Source organism: Hyperoodon ampullatus (genome assembly GCF_949752795.1).
Source record: "Hyperoodon ampullatus genome assembly, chromosome: 6".
NCBI lineage: Eukaryota > Metazoa > Chordata > Mammalia > Artiodactyla > Ziphiidae > Hyperoodon > Hyperoodon ampullatus.
The window spans coordinates 7,536,738-7,562,498 of record NC_136919.1 but is presented as its reverse complement, the minus strand read 5'-3'; the positions used below and the strand labels follow the sequence as shown (position 1 = coordinate 7,562,498).

The following is a 25,761-nucleotide window of genomic DNA, read 5'->3' as shown; positions in this document are numbered from 1 at the left end:
GCACGAAAAGCCAGTAGGAAACAGACTTCTTTTTTTTTTTTTCTTAAAATTTTTCCCTTTTTTTTTTATTAGTTTCTGCTTTATAACAAAGTGAATCAGTTATACATATACATCTGTTCCCATATCCCTTCCCTCTTGCGTCTCCCTCCCTCCCACCCTCCCTATCCCACCCCTCCAGGCGGTCACAAAACACCGAGCTGATCTCCCTGTGCTATGCGGCTGCTTCCCACTAGCTATCTGCCTTATGTTTGGTAGTGTATATATGTCCATGCCTCTCTCTCGCTTTGTCACAGCTTACTCTTCCCCCTCCCCATATCCTCAAGTCCATTTTCAAGTAGGTTTGTGTCTTTATTCCTGTTTTACCCCTAGGTTCTTCATGACATTGTTTTTTTCTTAAATTCCATATATATGTGTTAGCATACGGTATTTGTCTTTCTCTTTCTGACTTACTTCACTCTGTATGACAGACTCTAGGTCTATCCACCTCATTACAAATAGCTCAATTTCGTTTCTTTTTATAGCTGAGTAATATTCCATTGTATGTATGTGCTACATCTTCTTTATCCATTCATCCGATGATGGACACTTAGGTTGGGAAACAGACTTCTTAATAAATGATGCTCTCCTGTTTGATGACCTAGGCTGTTATTAGGAAACCTGGCCTTATCTTTGATTTTTTCCACATTCTAGATGTGATATTCCTGATTTGTAATGATTATGTGAAATTCAGTAGCTGCTTCTTTTGCAAGATGCTGGGCATAAATTGTCCTTTTTTTCCCTCCGTTAGGGTGAAATTGACGCTCATGAAGATAGCTTTAAATCTGCAGATGAGTCTGGACAGGCCCTGCTTGCTGCTGGTCATTACGCCTCAGATGAAGTGAGGGAGAAGGTAAGAGAGGAGAAAGACTCTTCTACTAAGTCTCCGAAAGCTATTATCCAGCCTTAAATATCCAGACGTTGCATTCACCCTGGTGTGTGAGAAAACTTACACAAGAGATTCCGCCTGGAAGCAGCAACTCCAGAGATTTAAAAAGAATATGTGTGGTGATTGATCAGGGAGAGAAAGTTCCATTTGTTTGGGATACATGCAGCACACGTCCTACTTAAAGGGGGCTTTGCAGGGAGCCGAGTCCTGCATTAGTAGTTGGAGCGGAGAGGAAGCAAATTTGTGTTAAATTATTTGTGTGTGTGTATAATTCCCGAGTTCCAAAGTATCTTTATGAAGATGCCTGAGGAACATTAGATAATGATATATATTTTAATATTATAGAGACCAAGAAGAGACATTTCAAAGACACACTTTATTGTCATTAACTTTAGAGCCTAAAAATTAAGCCTAGGGCATTCATGGGTCTAGTCAGCATATTCTGGGGAGTGCCCACTCAGTTGACATCTCTCACCTAAGAGCCCCTACTCCATTGATGCTGCCTCACTTTTACATAGATGCCCTTTTTCTTCTACCTAGGGGTTTATTTGCCATTTTTGCCTAACATTATTTGTGATAATGTGGCAATAAATTAATTCTAGATTCGTTTGAGCAGGGCCACCCCTCTTAGGTTTAACATAAACTTTCAGCAAGCCGCTCAGGATCTGTGGTTTCTTGTGGCTTGCCTGACATGTGCAAGGAAATGTTCTCCTTCTCTTATTTAAATCAGAGCAGAGGCCTGAAGGTTGGCAGAGGGTTGGAAATGCCAGGGCAGCCTCTGTGTCCGCCCAGCGTCCGTGGGCACTGAGGTTCCCTCTGCCTGCCCCCTCTCCCTCCCAGCTGACCATCCTCTCCGAGGAGCGGGCCGCACTGCTGGAGCTGTGGGAGCTGCGGCGGCAGCAGTACGAGCAGTGCATGGACCTGCAGCTCTTCTACCGCGACACCGAGCAGGTGGACAACTGGATGAGCAAACAGGAGGTGATTGGGGATGGGAACCGGCCGCCTGCGTCGTCTGCCGCTCAGTTAGCGCATCCTGTGCGGGGATCACCACTGGTTCAGTTCTGCGTCAGGTGGAGGGGTTGCCAGCTTCTGTGGGCTCTGCCAGCACGGTCCTTGCTGCCGAGATTGAAAGGCCCTCAGAAAAGGCCCCAGTTTTTCAGGGGAGTGTGATGGTGTGAAGTGTTTTGTTAAAGAGATTTTGTTTCTTTAGAACGTAGCATTATACGTAATTTAAATCTAATAGAAGCAACAGAAGCTAGTGGAAAAAAGTTTCAGTGGAACGTAGAGTAAGGATTTCATGCTCTTGTTGGATTGGTTTTAAGGGAATGTGAAGAGACTTCTGGCTTTCTGGGGGAGATTTGAAGGTTTAATAGCCATAGAACTTCTTTCCTTCTTTGTGTCCTTCTGCCAGAATAGCCTTTGCTTTCCAGCCTTAGGAGGTGAAAGGAATCAGACATTATCTCAACACTTTGTTTCCTCTTGTAAGGCGTTCCTGTTGAATGAAGACCTGGGAGATTCCTTGGATAGTGTGGAAGCGCTTCTCAAGAAGCACGAGGACTTCGAGAAATCCCTCAGCGCCCAGGAGGAGAAGATTACAGTAAGACCCCTCCTTGCTGTCAGTGCCTTCAGATGATCATGAGAGGCAGCAGAGGTCTCGTCTTGTTCCAAAAGGTTTCTGAGCAGATTCAGTGAAGGCTCCGGGTGCTTAAAGTCTCACGGTGATGATTGACCACCGTGTTGGAGACACAGCACGACTTCTAGAATGAAGTCATTTTCTAGATGTAAACCTCCAAGTTGAGATTACCTTCCTCTAAAAGTAATTAAGAATTATTGTAAGAGATATTTTCCCATTGAACACAGACCTTAGAAGTAGGAATTGAAAGGCTGTTGACCCATATCTGACTCCGTCAGTTCCTGCTGTGACGTTAGCTGCAGCTAATGTCTCCGGTCCTGAGTGAAGCTAGCGTAACTCTGTGCCCTGTAAGAACATCAAGCAAAAACTCAACAGTTGAGGGATAAAGGTTGTCATAGCAAACCTCAGAGTGACAACCTTGACCTGTGTTCAGGTCTAGAGCATTCCGTGCCCTGTTCTGCACTTTCCTCTGGGGGCCAAGCTGTGGAAGAGTCGCTCACCACTGAAGAACCTTATTCTTCTTCCTAGGCCTTAGACGAGTTTGCCACCAAGCTAATTCAGAACAACCACTATGCGATGGAAGATGTGGCTACTCGCCGAGATGCAGTGAGTGTGCAGCCTCTTTACACACCTCCTTTCTGTCCGTGGGTGGCCCTTCTGAGCCTGATCCGCTGGGGGGTAAGAGCTGGAGATTCACAGGGAGCCTTGCCTTCCAGCTGTTGAGCCGCCGCAACGCGCTTCACGAGAGAGCCATGTATCGCCGGGCCCAGCTGGCTGATTCCTTCCACTTGCAGCAGTTTTTCCGTGACTCCGATGAGCTCAAGAGTTGGGTCAACGAGAAGATGAAAACCGCCACGGACGAAGCTTATAAAGTAATGTCCCGTTAGCATTGCGATGTAGCACTTGGTTAGTAAGCTAATTAAGCACAGCACTCACAGATAAATTGTAGCTAAATAAAGAAATTGGAAATTTCAAAATACACACTATTTAATGTAAGCTGGCCGTTTTATACGTCCCCCTATAAAGATAAGTGTGAGGGTAATGCAGCGTAACTTGGTGTCCTGAGGTTCAAGATAGAACCCCCTTCTTCCTTGCCTTGGCAGGACCCATCCAACCTGCAGGGGAAAGTACAGAAGCATCAGGCTTTTGAGGCCGAGCTCTCGGCAAACCAGAGCCGCATTGACGCCCTGGAGAAAGCCGGGCAAAAGCTGATTGACGTCAACCACTACGCCAAGGACGAGGTGGCAGCTCGAATGAATGAGGTCATCAGTTTGTGGAAGAAACTGCTGGAGGCCACGGAACTAAAAGGTGAGAGGAGGTGTGCACGGCGTTACGGGAGGCCATTTGGGGAATTAAATCTTCCTCCCTCGTTCCGTGTTTTGGAGACACGTGCCACCCAGGAAAGCTGAGCTGGGTGACCTGGGCCCTCGGGCTCACTTCCTGGGTAGGAGTCACCTGCCCTGGGTTTCTGATGCTCTGCTGATTTGGTGAATGTGGTTGAGCGTGCTGGTCAGGGAGGGCAGGAAGCCTGAGTGAGAAGGGGATGATTTGGTCGTTGGGCCTCACTGAATTAGGCCTCATCACTGAAAGTCAGAGCTCAGCCGTGAGCCAAGGGCAGGTAACCGTTCGCCAGACCCTATCCCCTGGGGGTTAGAAGCCTTCTTAAACGACTTCCAATCAGCATCTAAAAGGTAGAGCAGAGGTTTCGGTTTTTCTTTACCCTCTTGATAGCAGTGAAGCTGTGACTAACATCCTGCCCCGTGGTCCTGCTGTGAGGTGCATTGGTTGAGAGCAGCGCTGGCAGAAGGGTGATGTTGACTAACGAAATCCCACTTGCTTCCTGGACTAGGAATAAAGCTCCGTGAGGCTAACCAGCAGCAGCAGTTTAACCGCAACGTTGAGGACATCGAACTGTGGCTGTACGAAGTGGAAGGTCACCTGGCTTCAGACGATTACGGCAAAGACCTTACCAATGTCCAGAACCTCCAGAAGAAGCACGCCCTGCTGGAGGCTGACGTGGCAGCACACCAGGTACGGTGACCTGGGCGCGGCTTTTGGGCCAGTGAGCACAGGAGTGAGAGTGGCCAGTCAGTCAAGAGCAGCTGGTGCGGGGAGGGATGAAGTGTGTTGATTTTCTTAGAGAACCAAGTATGTGCCATATGCTTCTGTTCAAATTAGAGTGCCTTCCCTCGGACCTTTCTGGGATCCCAGAATGAGGGGAAGCAATGGCAGAAAGAATGCTCTCGGGTGTGGGAAAAGAACCGTGTTATGTTTGCTCGGTATGTGAGCAAACCACACCTGAAGTAATAAAGTCAGCCTAGAAATGTCCAGCACATAGTTGCCCCACACCGGGCCAGGCTTTCAAGACTGTCCTATCCATTCCCAGGATCGAATCGATGGCATCACCATCCAGGCCCGCCAGTTCCAGGATGCTGGCCACTTTGATGCTGAAAACATCAAGAAGAAGCAGGAAGCCCTGGTGGCTCGCTATGAGGCGCTCAAGGAGCCCATGATTGCCCGCAAGCAGAAGCTGGCTGATTCTCTGCGTCTGCAGCAGCTCTTCCGTGATGTCGAGGATGAGGAGACATGGATTCGAGAGAAAGAACCCATCGCTGCATCCACCAACAGAGGTCAGCCTCCCGCCATCAGATAGGAATCCAGTTGGGAAAGGGCTCTACCCTTATGGCAGGAAGGGGACCAGTGTCAGAATGAGCAAGGTCAAGCTTAAGTTGAACTGGAAGTTTAGGTAAACCGTGGTGAAAGCCAAGTGACAGGTATGCTGCCTCTTCTCTTGATGGCTTGGGTGACTTGGGAGTGGTTTCTCTTTCAGGCAAAGATTTAATTGGAGTCCAGAATCTGCTAAAGAAACACCAAGCCCTACAAGCAGAGATTGCCGGACACGAGCCCCGCATCAAAGCAGTTACACAGAAGGGGAACGCCATGGTGGATGAAGGTGAGTGTCGTCGGAGAAGTGGCTTCACTCTCATTCCTCAGGGCGCTCTTCTTGGAAGGCTGAGTGCGTGGACCCGAGTCAGGCTGGGCTGTAGGGTTGGAGACCGTCCCCACTCTCTCCTGACTATGACTTTGACTTGCCCATATAACCTCTCTGAGCTGAACTTGTCACCTGTGAGGCGGGGATGATACCACCTGCTCCCACAGTTGTGAGGGTTAAACGGGGTCAGACACTGAGGAGCCAGAGACGGTGCCCGGCAGGTGCGAGCCTCCGTGACTTGGAGTCGGGGCAGTGGGGGCTGTTACTTTTATTGTTTCTTTATGATAACGTCACTGATGCCAACTAGGGATACCTGCTTCTTAGAGTCTAGATAGACCTCATGGTTTGAGGAGGCAGAAGACAAGCAGATCTGTTGGGCTGGAACCTGGAAGGGGCCTGGCTCCCCAGGATGTAGTGTCGTCGGTGCTGCGAGCGCACAGAGGACGTTTTTGTCCTGCTGCAACGTGTCCCTGTGCTCCTCCTTGTCCTCCCTCCCCTGCCCGCCTCGCAGGCCATTTTGCTGCAGAGGACGTGAAGGCCAAGCTCCACGAGCTGAACCAGAAGTGGGAGTCGCTGAAATCCAAGGCCTCCCAGCGGCGGCAGGACCTGGAAGACTCGCTGCAGGCCCAGCAGTACTTCGCCGACGCCAACGAGGCCGAGTCGTGGATGCGGGAGAAGGAGCCCATCGTAGGCAGCACCGACTATGGGAAGGACGAGGACTCGGCTGAGGTGAGACGAGCTGGGGGCTGCTGCGCTCGGGCTGGGGGCTGGTTAGGAGAACGACCGCGTGGAAGGTGCAGCCTCACGGTTGTCGCTCTTCAAAGGGTTTCAGCGTCTTTTTTCCCTGTTTACTATGGAAATTCAATCCTACTTAAAGAAGAGAGGAGACGGCCTTTCACCATCAGCCGTGATCATTTCTCCATTCTTGTTTCATCTTTCCTCCCCCATCTGCGTACACATACGTCCAGAAACACAGTTCTTTGTTAGTCATCTTTTTTTAGTGGACCCCTTAAATTTTATTCATAAAGGTCTAGGTGTAGCCATGTGCCTGCCTCTTCTCTTGCCAGTCTTCACAAACACCACAGTGAGCTGAATATTGACACGACCTGAGATGATTTTTGGAAGTGGCGGTAGAGGAAAATGGAGAAGCACCGAGTGTGGCGGGGAACGGGGTTCCCTGGATGAGGGAGCTGCCACTTGTCAGGAATGTTTATTTCTTAGGAAGGGGGTGGACCCGCTGTACGTGTGATGTTCTTTTTTTTTTTTTTTTTTTTTTTTTTTTTTTTTTTTTTGTGGTATGCGGGCCTCTCACTGTTGTGGCCTCTCCCGTTGCGGAGCACAGGCTCCGGACGCGCAGGCTCAGCAGCCATGGCTCACGGGCCCAGCCGCTCCGCGGCATATGGGATCCTCCCAGACCGGGGCACGAACCCGTATCCCCTGCATCGGCAGGCGGATTCTCAACCACTGCGCCACCAGGGAGGCCCCCGTGTGATGTTCTTTATGTCCCTTCATGTGTTTCACGGGTTGCGTAGTTAAGCATGTAAAGGCAGGCTGAAAAGATTATAATAGAAATCACAGTATTTCCTCCAAATTAAATGTTGATCAAAAAGGGGGAGAGAGTGGAGGACTGATCAGGTCGCCAGGTAACTAAACAGATTTCAGAGGCAGGTGGCGTGTGGGAGAGGCAGCGGGCCGGCTCTGGCTTCTTGCTCAGGGTCGCCGTGTGTTATTTTGGTTCCAGGCTCTGCTAAAGAAACACGAGGCTTTGATGTCGGATCTCAGCGCTTATGGCAGCAGCATCCAGGCTCTGAGAGAGCAGGCCCAGTCATGCCGGGTGAGTGTGGCTTCCATTCAGCAGCTGCGAGTTCCCTGGGGGCTGGGGGGACGGGGAAGATGAAGGACCCGGATGCGGCCGGCAGGTGTCACGGTCATAGGTGTTGTTCTTGTGACCTTAAAGATCCCAGACAGCTGAACTTCCTGAATCAGATTTTGTTGGTAGCTTCAGAGAAGGACTCTCACAAAGGTGTGTTTAGTCAATTTGGGACAGCTGTGGAAGTTGGAATCCGCCGTGGGCTTAGGTGGCACACCGGGGACATCCTGTAACTTTGTCTGCCCTTCCTTTGGATTTTTAGCAACAAGTGGCCCCCATGGATGACGAGACCGGGAAGGAGCTGGTCTTGGCGCTCTACGACTATCAGGAGAAGAGCCCTCGAGAGGTGACCATGAAGAAGGGAGACATCCTCACCTTGCTCAACAGCACCAACAAGGCAAGCGCGGAAAGAGGCCGTGGGCGGCTCTCCATCAGCACCGCCAGTGTCGCTCAGTTGGGTGTCTTGGGAGTGTGTCTTTCCAGGATGAGGCTGGTTTCGAATTTGAAGGCTTTAGTTCCCTGGTCTACCTCCCACTTCGTACAGGTTTATCCTGTTTTGCCTGTGATCAAGATGACCAGTCTTGTTTCCTTGAATACCCGGAAGCTAGTGTAATGACCCACCCTCTCAAGGGTAGCTTTTTTCACCATTGAAAAAAATTCCACGTGGAATTTTTTTCTCTCTTGAACCAACGTCTGCTCCTCTGTAGCTTGTACCTGTTGGTTCTAGACTGTACGACTACAGCAGACAGTTGAAGACGGCGCCGACGTCACCCCGTAGGCTCCGTCTTCTCAAAGTTAAACGCTGCCTGGTTCATCAGCGTTTCTCGCCTGACACATTCTGGTTTGGCAGTGTCCTTGGAGTGAGGCCATGGTCGTCCACGTGTCGTAGGACTGATCCCCAAAGAGCCTGCCTCCCCTGTTGGTCTAGGCTGGGGAAGTGTCCTCAGCCCGGCCGTTGTCAAGAACCTCCTATTCCCACACCCTCAGCTTACCCTAGTTGTGGGAGTTTGAGAAAACCTGGCTGGCGTCTTTGTGTTGACTCTCACCCTCAACTGACCATCCGGTCTGACTGATTTACTCAACAGCAGCATCGTCCAGTAGAACTTTCTGTGGTGGTGGATGTTTTATGTCTGTGTTGGCCCTACAGTAGCTGCTAACCGCAGGTGGTTGTGAAGTACTTCACAAGTGGCAAGTGCAGCTGCGTTTTTATTTAATTTCACTTAACTTACTCAAGCGTGGCTCACGGCTGCAGTGTCAGCACAGTTGCAGGGCGTCTACGCGAAGAGAAGGCTGGCCTTCCTGCCCCGAGTCATCGGGGCTGCACTCGTGACCCTCTGCATACTTGGCACGTCTCGGGATTCTCTTGACGTGACTAGAGCTTTCTTTTGTATGCACACAGGCCTCCTTGGATTCTTCCTTCCTCAGGGGAGGAATTGGCTTTCAAGTCTCTCTTTTTTTCCCCTTAGGACTGGTGGAAAGTGGAGGTAAACGATCGTCAGGGTTTCGTGCCGGCCGCGTACGTGAAGAAGCTGGACCCTGCGCAGTCGGCCTCCCGGGAGAACCTCCTGGAGGAACAGGGTAGCATCGCGTTGCGGCAGGAGCAGATCGACAACCAGTAAGGGCCTCGCCATCGGGCTCGAAGGGCCCAGCGCCGCGTGGGGCTTAGTCTGCGTCACGCATGGGCTGAGGTTTAGGCAGCGTCCCGAGGCTCCGGAGCAGATGCTTTCGTGATGCCTGTCTGCACTCAAGAACACACTCTTCCTGCCTTTCCCAGGTCACTTCTAACCCACACAACTCTGTTGGAACCTAACATCCCTGACCCGTACCTTTATTTTCCTTTGTTTTGTTGTCTTCCCGTGCATTGGCAAGTTTCTTTTCCTAGACATTTGCTAATTATTACCATCTCAGTCTTTGTCCTCCGGGTCAGGAGATGTTCTTGAAATTGGGTTTTTAGCTGTTCCACACCCCTCCTGCTCTGCCCTTTGTAAAAGGCCGTGTAGAGAGCGTCTCTGTCTTGACTTTGTGCTCTGAGAATGGAGTGTATTTTTTATGAAACGGCTCTGTCCTCTGTCTTGTAGCTAAGCCCCCATAAAGACCTATGTCCCTTCTTTAGGGCATATCTTACTCTGCTAATGAAATCAAAAGCTTTAGACACTTGGGAGAGATCCAGAAAATACATCCTCAGTGGAGTTTAGGATAATAAGACTTTTCTGACCCTGATGATTCCGCGAAGATCGGTTATTTATACACTTAATTAGACGTTTTCTGTTACTGTTAAGACAAGAATGAAAGGTTTTGGCCTGGATCATAAATATGAGAGCAAAAAAGTGGACCAGATATCTGACTACAGTTGCATGTTAGCCCTCAGGAAAATCTCTTCCTCGGGGTGGTCACTGTATCCCCTGGCCTGGCTCTGCGAAGTGACCAGTGTTTCTAGCTCAGGAACGTTTACTGCCTTAAGCGTGGCAGACGTCAGGAAAATGAAGGTGAACTAACCCTCTAATTTAATTTGATTTTCCTGCTCTTTCCTTACTGTGATTTTACTCCCGGCCTGGCCTGCTTCCAAGACCTCTTGAATGACTCCCTAAGTTTCCCCACTCAAAGCCTCCGCCGTCACAGCACCCATCGGAGCCGCCGCCTTCCATCCCCGTGGATTAACCCACTAATCCGTGCGTGCTTTTGCTGTGCCCCTCTGTGCAGGCCGCGCGTAACTAAGGAGGCCGGCAGCGTGTCTCTGCGTATGAAGCAGGTGGAAGAACTGTGAGTAGGCCGGAGGCTCTGCCGCGCGCCGCCCTTGGCTCCCCGTCCGTCCTCCCGCTGCCGCTTCTCTTGAAGGCGCTCGTGGGTCCAGGAAGGCGAGGGGCGGGAGGGGCCCGTCTCCGGCAGCAGCTTTCGCTCACAAGGGAAGGGGTTTGGGTGAAGCTGTGTCAGCTGTGGCCGCTTCTCTCGTTGGTTGCTTCTGTGCAGCTGTGTGTTCAGAGTGTTGTTGGTTCCCCTGCTGGTGGCTTTTGTGCTGGACCAGCCACTCTCAGCAGACCCGGAGGCCAGTGATGCCGTAGTCCTCCTCAGTAGGCAGGAAACCACATGCCTCGTAAAGTGCTCTGATACTTGGTAATTCGTTCCTTTTTTATTTCACTTTTGGAAGCTTAGACTGGATTCTAGAATTTTTTTTTTTTGAATTTTAACTCAGTTGTACTAAGTTTGTCATTTTCACATCTCTAAAGATACTAGAAGTTCAGTCTTTTGTATTTTAGTTCCCAAGGGTGAGAGTGTCATTTGAGTCTTCATAAGAAACGTTCAGCTAGTGAAATGTGATTTATGTGATTTCTCCTTCTGAAGTGGCCAAAACTTTCTGAGAGATAAATGTATTATTTTAGAAACAGTAGAAATTTCCTACTGTTCCGGAGATACTAAAATCCTATATGAGGCTATTTAAGATAGCTCAGCATACCTTCCCCCACCGCCTGGGGGCTGCTGGCAGAATCATACGGCAGGAGAACAAGCCCTCTGTATACATTCCGCGCAGCAAGTTCATCTCATCTCGCAGCTGTAGTCGCATGGAGCCCGTGGTGGTGTGCCAACGCTTGGTTTCAGTCCTTTGTGATTGTGATGTCAGTGCGCACGTGGCTGGGCATGAGTGTGCCAGGCCATCCAGCCAGTTGTGAACAGTGCAGTGTGTGCTTGTCCCTGAGGTTGTCTGTGGGTGCTCGGGGTCTTCGTCTGCCTTCCGATACTTTGTCACCAGGGCGTCATCGTTACCGACTCACAGCCTGGGACCCACATCGTGGAGACAGCTGGTAGTTTGCCACTGTAGGAAGCTAACTGTCCCCCTGCCCCCTCTTGTCACCCTCTCGAATTACATCAGGTACCATTCTTTGCTGGAACTGGGGGAGAAGCGTAAAGGCATGTTGGAGAAGAGTTGTAAGAAGTTTATGCTGTTCCGTGAAGCGAATGAGCTACAGCAGTGGATCAACGAGAAGGAAGCGGCCCTGACGAGTGAGGAGGTTGGCGCAGACTTGGAGCAGGTCGAGGTGCTGCAGAAGAAGTTCGATGACTTCCAGAAGGTACGGAAAGTTGTTCAGAGACTTGATTCTCCTGATTTTTGACTGCGGCTTACCAGAATGAAAATTCAGTGATTATATTCCTTCATCTCTGTAGCCATTTTTAAACGAGTTTAATCGAAACTTTTCTCACACCAGTTTAGTTTTGAGGAAATACATGCAGTTTTTTCTACATGTTATTTTAAGAACTTTCCTAGGGCTTCCCTGGTGGTGCAATGGTTGAGAGTCTGCCTGCCAGTGCAGGGGTCACGGGTTCAAACCCTGGTCTGGGAGGATCCCACATGCCGCGGAGCAACAAAGCCCGTGAGCCACAACTACTGAGCCTGCGCGTCTGGTGCCTGTGCTCCGCAACAGGAGCGGCCGCAACGGTGAGAGGCCCGCGCACCGCGATGAAGAGCGGCCCCCGCGCACCGCAACTAGAGAAAGCCCTCGCACAGAAACGAAGACCCAACACAGCCAAAAATAAATAAATAAATTTAAAAAAAAAAAGAATCAGATTTATATTTAAAAAAAAAAAAAGAACTTTCCTAAACCTAACATACAACGTGTAAAAGTAGTTTTTCTAATTGGGGTTAAATTCACGTAACATAGAGTTAACCATTTTAAAGGGTACAATTCAGAAACATTTAGTTCATTCACATTGTTGCACTACCATCCCCTCTGTCTAGTTCCAGAACATTTTTTATCGCTTTAAAGGAGACCACAGACCCATTAAGCAGCCACTCCTTATCCCCGCCTCCCCTCCCCGCCAGCACCTGGCAGCCGCTGAGCTGCTTCTTGTCTCTGGATTTACGTATTCTGGACACTTCCTATAAATGGAATCATAGATCATGTACTTTATGACTATCAGCTTTCACGGAGCATAACGTTATCGAGGTTCATCCTTGTAGATGGATCAGTGATCTGTTAACTGTTATGGCTAATGCTCCATGGTGTGTATATACCACGTCTTGTTTATCCATTCCTCAGTTTAAAAGTATTCTTGGGACTTCCCTGGCGGTCCAGTGGTTAAGACTCTGCACTCCCAATGCAGGGGGTGTGGGTTCAATCCCCAGTCAGGGAACTAAGACCCCCGCATGTCACACGGTATGGCCAAATAAAAAAGTATTCTTACAACCAATTCAGATGGGTTGAGGGGCTTTTCTCCCAGAGTGGCTAGCATTAAAATTTCATTACAGTTTTGACATGTGTCCTGTCCCCCACAAAGAAAGGTTTTTTAAAAAATCTCCAACCAGGGCTTCCCTGGTGGCACAGTGGTTGAGAGTCCGCCTGCCAATGCAGGGGACATGGGTTCGTGCCCTGGTCTGGGAAGATCCCACATGCCACGGAGCGGCTGGGCCCGTGAGCCATGGCCGCTAAGCCTGCGCGTCCGGAGCCTCTGCTCTGCAGCGGGAGAGGCCTGCGTACTGCAAAAAAAAAAAAAAAAAAAAATCTCCAACCAGAATAATGGATTTTTTAAAAATTAATTAATTAATTAATTTATGGCTGCATTGGGTCTTCGTTGTTGCGTGTGGGCTTTTCTCTAGTTGCAGCGAGCGCGGGCTACTCTTCGTTGTGGTGCATGGGCTTCTCATTGCGGTGGCTTCTCTTGTTGCAGAGCACGGGCTCTAGGTGTGTGGGCTTCAGTAGTTGTGGCACACAGGCTCAGTAGTTACGGCTTGCAGGCTTAGTTGCTCTGAGACATGTGGGATCTTCCTGGACCAGGGCTTCAACCCATGTCCCCTGCATTGGCAGGTGGATTCTTAACCACTGTGCCATCAGGGGAGTCCCAATAATGGATTATTATTAACTACAGGTAGTTCAGTAAACATGAGACAGACTATCTCCAATGCTCTGGTGTTTTCTTAATTCCTTGGTAGTGACAATCAGGATTTTCTGATTTAGGTAACTGTCAAGGAGTAGAAAAACTATTTATAAGATACCTATTGGACAGAAATTTATATATTCAAACCATGGTTTATGAGTATCTGTTGCTCTTCTTTGAATTGCTGTTGTGGGTTTTAGTTATTATGTCTTTTTCTTTGAAGGATCTCAAGGCCAATGAGTCACGGCTGAAGGACATTAACAAGGTGGCTGAAGACCTGGAGTCCGAAGGTCTCATGGCGGAGGAGGTGCAGGCAGTGCAGCAGCAGGTGGGGGTCTGGCCCCTGAACGGTGTCTGTTAAGGAAGCAGCTTGGCTCCCCCTTCATCCTGCGTAGCCTAGCATGCATGCTTTGTAGCACAGAGTGTGGCCAGGGCACAGGTTCTCTGTGTGACCTGCACTGTCTTGCTTACCTTTGACGGGAGGGAAAAACAGCCCTCCTCCTCACGCCCACTAAGTATTGTGGAAGTTGTTGAATGTTTCTTTAGCCCTTAACTAGTAATAAATTCATGCAGTTCCTTAAATAAAGAAAAGGTATTACATAGGAATGCTTGGTCTCTCTATAGACTTTAAGAAGTTCCTCTGGCCAGTCAGGCTGCCTGTCTTTTTGTAATTCTCTCCCGTGTCTCCAGGTTTTACATGACAGTGATGAGTGTAACTTAGAAGTGTGTATTTCTTCTAATAATAGAACTGGTTTTCTTCTCTGCTTGTAGGAGGTGTATGGCGCGATGCCCAGGGTAAGTGTCCGGTGCCCTGTGTGGAACTTGAACTTGAGAAGGATTAGATCTTGGGAAGAGTATAAAGTCAAGAGCCTCATACGGATTTCTGTTCTTGAACCTCAAGAGATGCCTTTTGTGTGTAAAAATCTGTGGAAAAGAAATAACAGAAGTTGGTCTCTATTTGCCATCCTCCAAAGATCAAAAGTTTTTCTCTGTTCAGTTACCTAGAACTTCTTCCACAGCAATTCTTTTTTTTTTTTTAACATCTTTATTGGAGTATAATTGCTTTAGAATGGTGTGTTAGTTTCTGCTTTATAACAAAGTGAATCAGTTATACATATACATACGTTCCCATACCTCTTCCCTCTTGCGTCTCCCTCCCTCCCACCCTCCCTATCCCACCCCTCTAGGTGGTCACAAACCACCTAGCTGATCTCCCTCCACAGCAATTCTTCAGGTTTGTTTATCCCTCTTCAAAGAGTCCTCTGAATATGACATAAAGAAAAGCTGGACATTTTATTAAATTTTCTCATTGTCTCCATTTCTCCTACTGCATTAAAAAAGGAAGAATTTTTCTCTGCTATTTGCTTCGTTTCCCTCGAGCAGCCTTGCAGTTTGCTGCCAGCCAGTGTTGAGTTCTGAGTCACAGAGGGAATTGCTGTTCCAGCTCATTTCTCTGTGAACTTCCTGTCGTCCAGAGGGAAGGCTGGGGCTGCTTTGTTTTGTGCACAGTTGATTGGCTGCCTAAATGCCTCCTTTTTCTTTGAATAGGATGAAACTGATTCCAAGACGGCCTCCCCGTGGAAGGTAAGAGCTTCTGTGCAAATCATTATTTCCAAAGGTTTTCCAGGAACAGAAATACTTTACGTCCTTTTCTGGCGTGCCTGTTATCTGAGTATTTAGGCTTGTCTGAGCCTGTGGTTGTTTCTGGACTTGTTTGGCCTGGTGTCTTTCTGACCCTGGTGTTGTATTCTTGGAATCTGTCATGCCTTGAAATGTGGTGCTTAATACACAGAAGCAAAATGTCTCCCTGCAGGTGCTCAGCACAAATTCAGTTAGGTCGAGTTTATCATGCACTGTCGCTGCCGGGGTATACAGTTGGCCCTCCACATCCGTGCGTCCACATCCTCGGATTCAACCAACGAACAGTGGAAAATACTAGCATCCGATCCATGGTTGGTTGAATCCAAGGATGCAGAACCCGCCCATACAGGGCGCCGGCTCCAAGGGACTTGAGCATCTGTGGGTTTTAGTACCTTGGGGGGTCCTGGGATCATTCCCTCTCGGGTACCAAGGTTACAGGGGTGACTGCAGTTCACAGAGGTCACACTGCATAGTCAGGCGTGGTCCCACCAATAGGACTACAGCCCAAAAGGACACATGATGTGAGGATGAAAAGGAGCGTAAACTCCACTCATCGTCTGCCTGACCGCTTTCTCCTGTGGCCTAGGAAAGGCTTGAGAGAAGGTCCACATCCTGACGAGACACATAAAGGGGGGACACCAGATGTTTACCAGCTGCAGTGGACATTATTCCAGAGAGATCCAGGGGTGGTGCTTGACCAGGGTGGGCATAACTTCCAGGAGGACGGGGGATAAGCTTTTTCATGTGAAGCGGTTATAGCCGTGATGGTGGAACTCGCTGCCTAAATGCCAGTTCCAGCATCTTTCCTCCTGACCCAGCTCTTCAGGCATATGCCACTCGAGTTACAGACAAGCTAGAAAGAGCAGATTTCTACTTTATGAAAGTACACCTTCCTAAAATCTGAAGAAAGCGTGAAAACCTAAAAACAAAAAGTCTCCCCGCACTGGTCCCTAGGTTGATACTTCTCAGCCCTGTCATGAGGTCTGACCTGCTGTGAGGACCTAGGCTGAAAGGGGTTTGTTTCTTTGGCCTCCTTATCCCTCCAGGCTCTGGCCATTCTGCTTATTAAATAGGCTCCAAACTGGCAGGAAGGGTACATTTTCCTTGGATTCAGCTTTCTCCTCTTTTCTCAATCTTAATTTTCATTGCATAACAAAATTCAATCATTGGTGACATGAATGAGCAGCACCCTTACCTATCTGATCTCCTGCTAGAGTTTGCCAGTTTTTCTGGTAACAGGTATTTTTTCAGAAATGTATTTCAGATGACTTTACAAACACCAGTCAGTACCTCCTGTTTCTGAAAAGGATTGGAAACAATGGGTGTCTGCTTTCCGAACCCTGTACACACCCACACTGGTTGGACGTGTCACTGGGTGTGTCACAGGAACATCCTAGGAGCCTAACTTGCCTGCATCCAAGCTCAGTTCCTCCTTTTCTTTACATACTTGAAGATTACGAGCATCACAATGCCTGCCAAGTAGGGTTTCTTTCTGATAAAACTAGGTGGGCTCTGAGATCCCAAGGGGCGTTTGATTTTTAGAAGTGACTGCATTGATGAGAAGGAAGCTAATTCGCCAGTGTATTTTCTTTTTCATCTAGTTAGGCTGTTGCCCTTAGTTCAAGGGGGACACTGTTAGAAGGAACCGCAGTCCAGTAACCATAAACAGAAATGAAATTAGTGGTGTCCTTGACTATGTAAATAGTCCCAGCCGCCAGCATTTGTTCAACTCAGTGTGTTTTCTGGACTGTTCTCCTGTAGTAGGGACAAGAAAAAGACACCAGTCAGTAGTCTTTGAGCTTTTTTTTTTTCCTGTCCAACCAGCCGTTTTAATTGTGGTTTTCACCGCTCTTTTCACTCTTCGAGTAAAATGAATCATTGAGTTGGGTGTGATTGTGCACTTGGGTTTCTGCCTGACTTTCTAGTTGTTGACACCCTCATTGCTGCTCTGCTCAGAAATTTGATGGTGTCGTTTTACAATCATTTTGGTGGACGTTTGGGACCTAATTAACAGCACTTGCATCTCAGATTTCTCTCTGAATCAGCAGACACTTGATTAGTTTGCTCTTGTGCTTTCCTCCCCACATAGTCTGCTCGCCTGATGGTTCACACCGTGGCCACCTTTAATTCCATCAAGGTAAGAAACCATGGCAGCTTTCCTTGTCTTCCCCGGTCTCCTTCATTGTCTCCTTCTCCTGTCTTCAGCAAGGCTCTTGTCCTAATCAGTTGTATGAACTGTAGCACTTGTCACTCTCCTGGGCCCGAGGGTGTCCTGGCCTCGCTTTACTCTCTTTGTGCAGCAGGGGGCTGTGCTCAGCTTGCCTGGTCCTGGCGGTGAGCCTGGTGAGCTCCTTCCCTCACCCCCAGGAGGGCCCGGAGCTGCGAGGAGCGTATTGTTGGAAGGCAGTGACTGCCTTTCTTGCCTCCTTTCTGGACCCCGAGCTGGTTTGTCTCCCCAGTACGAGGTCCTGCAGCTGTGCCGCGCTGCACTCCTTGGGCCGCTGCTGCTGGCGATGCAGCCGTGCAGGGTGTTGGGGAGCAGCAGCCTTGGGGATTTGTCCACTCGGTGGTGGTTAGGAAGCAGTTGCTCTGAGGCAGGCACCAGGCTAGGCACTGAGAGTGAAGATAAGTCAGCGGCGTCTCCTGCTGCTTCCGCGGTGATTCCAAGTCAGGTGTTGGTGGAGTGTTCGCGCCGTGGCGTCCAGCGAGCTGTGGCGGGGTCTGGCTTTCTGGGCTTTCGCTGTCATGGCGTGCTCATCGACTGAACTAGGAAGCTTGGAAACAGGAAATCATCTGTGCCCCAGCCTGTCCTTTCACGTTAAGCCACCAGTCCTCTGGTTCTGGCCCTTTTCCCAGAGTCTGGTGTGGCTGACGCTCTGCTGTCCTCCCCCAGGAGCTGAACGAACGCTGGCGGTCCCTGCAGCAGTTGGCCGAGGAGCGGAGCCAGATCCTGGGCAGCGCCCACGAAGTGCAGAGGTTCCACAGGTGAGGGCCGGCTGGGGCTGGCAGGGAAGGAGCCCACAGTTGGGTTCATGCCGCCGGTAATGGCTGGCTCTTGTCGGTGGCTGTGCTCTGGCACCTGGTGGGCACTTTCAGTCAGTAACGCTGAGCGGATCAGTTTGTGTTCCTTGCTGTTTAGAGCTGTTGGTGGGCCACTGACACATGTGCTGGTGCCAGTGAAATGAAGTTTCCCTACTTGACCTGAGGTTAAGGCAGCCGTACTCAGCACTCATTAACTTGAACGTGTGTCCCACCTACAGAGATGCTGACGAAACCAAAGAGTGGATCGAAGAGAAGAACCAGGCTCTAAACACAGACAATTATGGCCACGACCTGGCCAGTGTCCAAGCCCTGCAGCGCAAGCACGAGGGCTTTGAGAGGGACCTCGCGGCCCTCGGCGACAAGGTGAGAGGACGTGCGTGCGGAGCCCTGCGACTTCCTGCGACGCTGCCCGAGGCTGCGCTCCCTCCTTCCCTGCTGCTCACCGCTTTCTTCCCCAGGTGAATTCCCTTGGGGAAACGGCCGAGCGCCTGATCCAGTCCCACCCCGAGTCGGCAGAGGACCTGCAGGAGAAGTGCACTGAGCTGAACCAGGCATGGAGCAGCCTGGGCAAGCGTGCCGACCAGCGCAAGGCCAAGCTGGGCGATTCCCACGACCTACAGCGCTTCCTCAGCGACTTCCGGTGAGAAGCCGGCTCGCTGGCTCTGGGCCAGAGGCCTTTCTAGCTGGATTAAATGCATGCCTGGATCTAGCACTTAGAAGGCTTAATCCTGGGAATTCCCTGGTGGCCCAGTGGTTAGGACTTGGTACTTTCACTGCTGGGAGGCCGGGTTCAATCACTGGGTGGGGAACCAAGATCCCACGAGCCACACAGCAAAAAAAAAAAAAAAAAAACAAAAAACTTAATCCTAAAGAAAAGCATTTGCGTTTGAAGCTGTAGAAAACTTAACCCACAGCTACTGTCTGTAAGAACCTGTTATTCTGTAGGGTGAGAAGATCTTAGTTATAAACCTGTTCATTTTTCCTCCGAGGAATTCTTGAGCTTTTCTTTTCTTATTATTTCAATAAGACAAACAAGAAGCTTTGAAGTACTTTGCCTGGAGTTCTAGCCCTATTCAATAGATTAACTAGATTAACCCCAAATAGCCCTCTGAGATAAGAATTATGTAGTTCTCTCTTTTCCTGGGCAGAAGGCCTGCTTGCCAGGTAGTGTAATAGCCATTCCTCTGTGGATCTGGTTTCCAGGGACCTCATGTCTTGGATCAATGGAATCCGAGGGTTGGTGTCCTCAGACGAGCTAGCCAAGGATGTCACCGGAGCCGAGGCCCTGCTGGAACGACACCAGGTAAGTGGGCCTGCTGAGCAGCAGAGACGTGGCTGCCCTGCCAGGCCAGGAGGGCCTTTGCAGCTGACGTGAGAGTGGGCAGCTCCTGCCGGTACCTAATCCCTTCCCTCCTCTTGGCAGGAGCACCGGACGGAAATTGACGCCAGGGCTGGCACTTTCCAGGCATTCGAGCAGTTTGGGCAGCAGCTGTTGGCCCATGGGCACTACGCCAGCCCCGAGATCAAGGAGAAACTACATATTCTAGATCAGGAGCGTGCAGACCTGGAGAAGGCCTGGGTCCAGCGCAGGATGATGTTGGATCAGTGCCTTGAATTGCAGGTACACGTGCTGGACAGTAGCTTCCTGTTTGCTGCAGGGTTTCTGACCAGGTGTCTCGTCGCCACAGGCTCTGTCTTCTCACCTGCCTGTCCCCTCTTCAGCTGTTCCATCGGGACTGCGAGCAGGCTGAGAGCTGGATGGCTGCCCGGGAGGCCTTCCTGAGTACCGAAGACAAAGGGGACTCACTGGACAGCGTGGAGGCTCTGATCAAAAAACACGAGGACTTCGACAAAGCCATTAACGTCCAGGTGAGGCCTTTGTACCTTTCCAGGTTGACATCGTCTGTCTCTCTGTTGGCGTATTCTCCTTTCCCTTCTCAGTGACGAGAGAAAAAAATAGTTATTGTTTGCTTAACTCAGCTGCAGAGCTTTGGTAGCATCCTCAAATTAAAATACTTGGTGTTGACTACAGAGGAAGCAGCATAGTCTCCATTGGGTCCAGCGCAGAGCTGTGCAGTCTAGGAAAAGTGACGTACATTAATTGTTTTTTTAACTTTATATATAAATTCTGGCACTTCTGAGGTTTTGTTTGTTTGTTTGAGGCATGCTTTTAAAAATGTTCATATTATCCAATTTGTATCTTTTTTTATGTTATTTTATTTATGTATTTTTGGCTGCATTGGGTCTTCGTTGCTGCGCGCAGGCTTTCTCGAGTTGCGGAGAGTGGGGGGCTACTCTTTGTTGCGGTGCGTGGGCTTCTCGCTGCGGTGGCTTCTCTTGTGGAGCACGGGCTCTCGGCGAGTGGGCTTCAGAGTTGTGGCGCACGGGCTTAGTTGCTCCGCAGCATGTGGGATCTTCCTGGACCAGAGCTCGAACCCGTGCCCCCTGCATTGGCAGGCGGACTCTAAACCACCGTGCCACCAGGGAAGTCCCATTTCTGAGGTTTTAATAACAGAGATGCCACAGGGAAAAAATTTTATACCGAAAGGGAAGAAAAACAAACTTATGGGTAGGTAAGTGAATCCATGAACGTAAACCAGAAAGATGCAAAACTCCTTGGCTTATAAACCATTTTGTTGAAAATCGGACAATGTTTTCTTATGAAACCTAATTTTGTACGTGACGTCTGCTTGTGCTCAAGCCCCGGCCCCACCCCAGCGTGACCTGGAATCTTCTTGAGTTAAACTCTACTCTAATAATGATTGAAATCAAGCTTTCCTCTGGCTTTTTACACTCCTGCTTCTAGAGTGTCAGTGTATTCTGATCCCATCACCAGCTAGTCACCCAAAATAACCGTTCTCTTCTCGAGACCTGCAGTGCAGGCGAGGCAGTCGTCTTGCCCGCCTTGACTTCACGCCTCTGTTTGCCGACAGGAGGAGAAGATCGCCGCCCTGCAGTCCTTTGCCGACCAGCTCATCGCCGGCGGCCACTACGCCAAAGGCGACATCTCCGGCCGGCGCAATGAGGTTCTGGACAGGTGGGTGGTCTGTGCAGCCGCCGGGTATTGCCGCCCTTGTGGGAGCGGCCCAGCCTGTCTCGTTCTGTGGGGTGCTCACCTTTGCTCTCGGTTTCACTTTCTCAGGTGGCGACGTCTTAAAGCCCAGATGATTGAGAAAAGGTCAAAGCTGGGAGAATCGCAGACTCTCCAACAGTTCAGCCGAGATGTGGATGAGATTGAGGCTTGGATCAGCGAAAAATTACAGACTGCAAGTGATGAGTCATATAAGGATCCTACCAACATCCAGGTGAGCTCAACAGGCTAGCTGTTTATCTCCGAAGTAGCCTGTGTTATTGAGGAGAGCTTGTTAAAATAAGGTATCTTTAAAAGAGGGAGATACCTCTGACAACTTCCTCGTACCCCCAGTGATGCCAAGAAAAAGTATTTTAATAAGGTGAACTGGTGGGAAAGCCTCACTTAGATGATGAGAGCCGTTTCAGAAGCCACTTTGCTCATTTGCCTCTGTTGAAACCATGTCTGCTATTAAAGAGTGTGCAGCAAAGGCCCCCTTGTATTTGCTGTTCCTGAATGCTCACCTTCCCAGGGGAAGTATGACAGCAAAATGAGTTTCTGTTAAATAGCTGATATGCATATTCACTTAAGTGTACTGAACTCTTGTTATTTTAATCTATTTTTGTAGCTTTCCAAGCTGCTGGTAAGTTTTATGTTTTTTTTTAAGAGTTCTAGTTAAGCGAGCTCCAGTGTTTGTGCTCTTGTGTGTAGATTCTCGCAGTTGTAGATCCTGCCGGTGTCTCCTCATCCACGCTTTTCATTTCTAATCATCCATCAGCCTCCATTCAAGTGTCGCCGTGGGATGTGGCTTTCTCTGTTGTAATTAGCCTGCAACCCTTCACTCCCCCTCCCCCCCCCAATTTATCACTTAGGCAGGTTCTGTATAATGTTTGATCTGGGGGGCAGTAGTTGACTGCTTTCTTTTAAGAGGTGTGCTTCTTTTAAAAAAATGAAATAGCTTTTTCTGTGTAAACTTGGGTTCCTCTTGCTCTGGGCTCGTGGCTCTCGGTGGACTAGGGCAGGGCCAGGCGTGAGAGTTTCGTTGCCCACGCAGTCTGGCATCCAGAAGTGCTGAGCACTGGAGAAGGCACAGCTGGAGATCCACAGAGAGGCAGGTGATGTGCTTCCTAAGTCTGAGAGGAACTGGGGGTGAGAGGTGAAGATAGAAGCGAACATCACCCAAGGGGCAGTGAAAGAGACTTTCCAGCCAAAATCTAGCTTAGAAGTTGCCTAAATGGATGGAAGAAATGAAGAAATAGAATGGGTGGGAATTGAGCCAAAGAACGATCAGAACAAGAAACAGAAGAAGAGGGGCTTTTGTCAGCACGCGTGGGCATTTGAGACTCTTTTTGTTTCTGTAGTTGGGCTTGGGCGCAGAGTCGGTGCAGGGACGCTTCATGTTGGTGCTGCATTTCGCCAGCCACATGGCTCCATCTTTTGACAGTTGCTGCCCCTGAAATGAAACATTTGATGCAGAATCCTTCCCCAGTTGTACTGCTTTTTTCCTTTTAGTCCTTTTTCCCCCATATCACATTCTTGCCTGCAACCCTGCATTTCTCACCCAGAACTGCCCCACAGCTGCGTCCTCCCACTTGTCTCCCGTGGTGCCCCCCAGCCTCAGATGCCCATCATCCTCCCAGCCCTCTCTTCTAGCAAAAAGAAATTCTTACCTACAGTCAAGCCTGGATTTTGACAAATCCAGCAGTTTTGATTGATTGCAGCTGCCAGATGAGAAGCCCGCAAAGCTAAGGTTTGCGGCAGCAGTAACCTTCTTCTCTGTCAACGGAGGGGAGGCTGGCCCTCGGATACCTTGTTTCATAGCGCCTGCCACCTTAGGTGATGAGAGGGCCATATGTGTGTTATCAGTTAGAGCTGCTTTCCACTAAGGAGAAAGCCGTGGATGGAAATTGATGCACAAGTAGATTCAAAACTACAGTTGGCCGTTACCAGCTCCTGCCAAATGTTAGAAAGCGTATAATTCTAGGATTTCACTCACAGATAGCTAGTCCAGCTGATTTAGGAGTTGACTCAATTCACCTACTCCTGGGCTGGTGCATTTCCTTTCTCCCAACTCGGACCTTCTGCTGAACTTCCATCAGACTGACCCCTAAAGTATTTCGCACAGACTCTGTGATCACCTTCTATAAAAATGGCGACACTTGCCCCTAGTTCCTCAGGTCTGCTACCACTCCCTCCCTTCTAAGAACCCCTTCTCCCTGAAAAGACAGAGCCTAGCAGGACCTGGTTTCGAAAGGTTGTGGCAGGGTTTCTTTGGTGTTTTCAGAGCAAGCACCAGAAGCATCAGGCCTTCGAAGCAGAACTGCACGCCAATGCGGACCGGATTCGAGGGGTTATCGACATGGGCAACTCCCTCATTGACCGCGGGGCCTGTGCCGGCAGCGAGGACGCCGTCAAGGTACGCCGTCCCCCGGCCCCCCTCCTCCTGGCCCGGCCCCCGGCCCCCCTCCTGCTGGCCCGGGAAGAAGAGGGGGCTGGATTTGACTTTCAGCATTACCGTCAGCTTGATGATGACTCTGGAATGCAGTCTGACTTCTGGCTGCGTTGCTGAGGGGATGCTAGTGAGAGTGGCTCCTGTGAGCATCTTCCATCCTCCTCTGTGAGGGGCATCAGGTCGGCTTCCAGAGAGGGCGCTGACCGTGGAGTTGGCCATCTCCAACGGCTCTCTTCTCTTGCCCAGGCCCGGCTGGCCGCCTTAGCTGACCAGTGGCAGTTCCTGGTGCAGAAGTCGGCTGAGAAGAGCCAGAAGCTGAAAGAAGCCAACAAGCAGCAGAACTTCAACACTGGGATCAAGGACTTTGACTTCTGGCTCTCTGAGGTGAGGCCCCGGGGCTTCCCTTCCCCACTGGAGGATTCCGTGGAAAGGCAGGGCTCTCCCAACGTCCCTCTTAACAGAATCATCATCCAGTGTGAGCTGTGTACTCTGAGGGGTTTGTAGTCAGGGAGGGAATGTTTACAGAAGAGAGAACTTATCTCTGGCTGGACATGGGTCACTTGTTTCCACAGGAAAATGCAAACAGGAGTGGGTGGTGGGGTCTGTGTGCAGGCCGCTCTCGTGGTGCCCAGATAGAAACCAGAACAGCAAAGAGCCCGGAGGCCAGAGTTGGAATCCTGCGGTCTCTGTAGACTGTTCAGAGAGTACAGAAAGTAAAAAGAAAGAAAAAATTTTTAAAGACCACTATTCTGTATCTATCTGGTCTACACCTATTTCCGTGACTTTTTGTGTAGCTGTACTTTTATGTGTATTTGAGCTCATAATGTAATTTTTCATCAGTACGTATTGGTGGTGTTATTTCAAGTCATGAAAAAGTCTTCCTGAACATTTGAATAACTGTCTTAGACCATCACAGAGTTAGGCCATAATTTAACCATTCCCATACTGTTGGCCACGCTGGTGCTCCCAGCTTCAGGGGATACGTTTTGCTGCAGTGAACATCTCTGTACATTAGTCTTTGCCCGAGCTGCTGCCTCTCTGCCCAGGGGAGGGTCCACGCCAAGCCGGCACAGCAGCAGCGTGTGGTGGGGAAGTTTGCAGCTGTCCAGACGGGGGGGCCTGGGGGACAAGTGGGCATCCTGGGTTTGCCAGGACACAGGATGTGCTCCAGACGGCAGCCTTCCCTTTCATGTTTCATTGCCAGGTGGAAGCCCTGCTGGCCTCTGAGGATTATGGCAAAGACCTGGCTTCTGTGAACAACCTGCTAAAAAAACACCAACTGCTGGAGGCAGACATCTCTGCCCATGAGGTAAGCAGAGGGGGCGCCAGGCCGGGCTTGGGACACGGCCGCCTGTGACTCTAAGGCACCTGGCGCATTTGGGGAAGGACAGTGATGTTCATCCCTTAAAGCCAAGGTGCTGAAACGCTGTGGACTCGGGGCCATTTTGTACTCTGAACTATTAATGAGAGGCCCTAGCAGAGTTAGTTATGTAGGTTTTATCTATTGGTATTTGCCATTATTAAAAATTAAATTTTTAGAGTTAAATTTTTAAAAATAATTTCAAAAAAATTAAAAAATAATTTCAGGGCTTCCCTGGTGGCGCAGTGGTTGAGAGTCCGCCTGCCGATGCAGGGGACGCGGGTTCGTGCCCCGGTCTGGGAGGATCCCACATGCCGCGGAGCGGCTGGGCCCGTGAGCCATGGCTGCTGGGCCTGTGCGTCCGGAGCCTGTGCTCCGCGACGGGAGAGGCCACAGCAGTGAGAAGCCCACGTAGTGCAAAAAAAAAAAAAAAAAAAAAAAAAAAAATAATTTCAAAAGGTTACCTACTGTATGATTTCATTTATATGATATTCTCAAAATGACAGATGATAGAGATGGAGAACAGATACATGGTTGCCAGGAGTTAGGGACAGGGTAGGGGTACAACTGTAAAGACTCTACGGAAGTTCCTTTGTGCCCTCAGAGCAAGGTCCATATCTTGATCTTGGCGGTAGTTACGTAAATCTACACATATGATAAAACTGCATGGAACTACATGCACATACTCACAGAGACACAACAAATGCATATAAAAATTGGTGAAATCTGAATAAGGTCTATGAATTGTAGCAAATGTAAGAAAACTGAGAAAAACGTATTAATTCGTTTAAAATAATAAACCCATCACAAGTTCACGTAAGTAACATTTTTTATGTATAATGTCTGTGTTTTTCCAAAAACAAAAATACAGCAAGAAGAGTCACACTGGTTACATTTTTTGCAAATCTCTT

The 25,761-nt window shown here is 49.5% G+C and overlaps 1 protein-coding gene across 6 annotated transcripts in view; it reads left to right on the top strand.

Annotated features, from left to right (window-relative positions):
- The window catches only part of SPTAN1 (spectrin alpha, non-erythrocytic 1), a gene marked incomplete at its 5' end in the record, with an annotated part of 58,763 nt that overhangs the window by 18,791 nt on the left and 14,211 nt on the right, over positions 1 to 25,761 (top strand). For 3 of the 6 annotated variants that reach the window (XM_079706839.1, XM_079706838.1, XM_079706841.1), the window contains 31 exons: positions 788 to 889; positions 1,766 to 1,903; positions 2,412 to 2,522; positions 3,087 to 3,164; positions 3,275 to 3,430; positions 3,662 to 3,866; positions 4,408 to 4,589; positions 4,945 to 5,188; positions 5,389 to 5,511; positions 6,062 to 6,279; positions 7,292 to 7,384; positions 7,683 to 7,817; positions 8,887 to 9,035; positions 10,121 to 10,180; positions 11,286 to 11,484; positions 13,509 to 13,613; positions 14,057 to 14,080; positions 14,834 to 14,869; positions 17,016 to 17,063; positions 17,820 to 17,911; positions 18,187 to 18,331; positions 18,427 to 18,608; positions 19,172 to 19,271; positions 19,392 to 19,589; positions 19,691 to 19,837; positions 20,902 to 21,005; positions 21,111 to 21,273; positions 21,667 to 21,681; positions 23,323 to 23,454; positions 23,737 to 23,874; positions 24,695 to 24,799. In XM_079706839.1, the coding sequence (XP_079562965.1) occupies positions 788 to 889; positions 1,766 to 1,903; positions 2,412 to 2,522; positions 3,087 to 3,164; positions 3,275 to 3,430; positions 3,662 to 3,866; positions 4,408 to 4,589; positions 4,945 to 5,188; positions 5,389 to 5,511; positions 6,062 to 6,279; positions 7,292 to 7,384; positions 7,683 to 7,817; positions 8,887 to 9,035; positions 10,121 to 10,180; positions 11,286 to 11,484; positions 13,509 to 13,613; positions 14,057 to 14,080; positions 14,834 to 14,869; positions 17,016 to 17,063; positions 17,820 to 17,911; positions 18,187 to 18,331; positions 18,427 to 18,608; positions 19,172 to 19,271; positions 19,392 to 19,589; positions 19,691 to 19,837; positions 20,902 to 21,005; positions 21,111 to 21,273; positions 21,667 to 21,681; positions 23,323 to 23,454; positions 23,737 to 23,874; positions 24,695 to 24,799 (3,927 nt within the window). The remainder of the gene's footprint in view (positions 1 to 787; positions 890 to 1,765; positions 1,904 to 2,411; positions 2,523 to 3,086; positions 3,165 to 3,274; positions 3,431 to 3,661; positions 3,867 to 4,407; positions 4,590 to 4,944; positions 5,189 to 5,388; positions 5,512 to 6,061; positions 6,280 to 7,291; positions 7,385 to 7,682; positions 7,818 to 8,886; positions 9,036 to 10,120; positions 10,181 to 11,285; positions 11,485 to 13,508; positions 13,614 to 14,056; positions 14,081 to 14,833; positions 14,870 to 17,015; positions 17,064 to 17,819; positions 17,912 to 18,186; positions 18,332 to 18,426; positions 18,609 to 19,171; positions 19,272 to 19,391; positions 19,590 to 19,690; positions 19,838 to 20,901; positions 21,006 to 21,110; positions 21,274 to 21,666; positions 21,682 to 23,322; positions 23,455 to 23,736; positions 23,875 to 24,694; positions 24,800 to 25,761) is intronic. The other 3 variants (XM_079706843.1, XM_079706840.1, XM_079706842.1) reach the window with 3 other exon arrangements.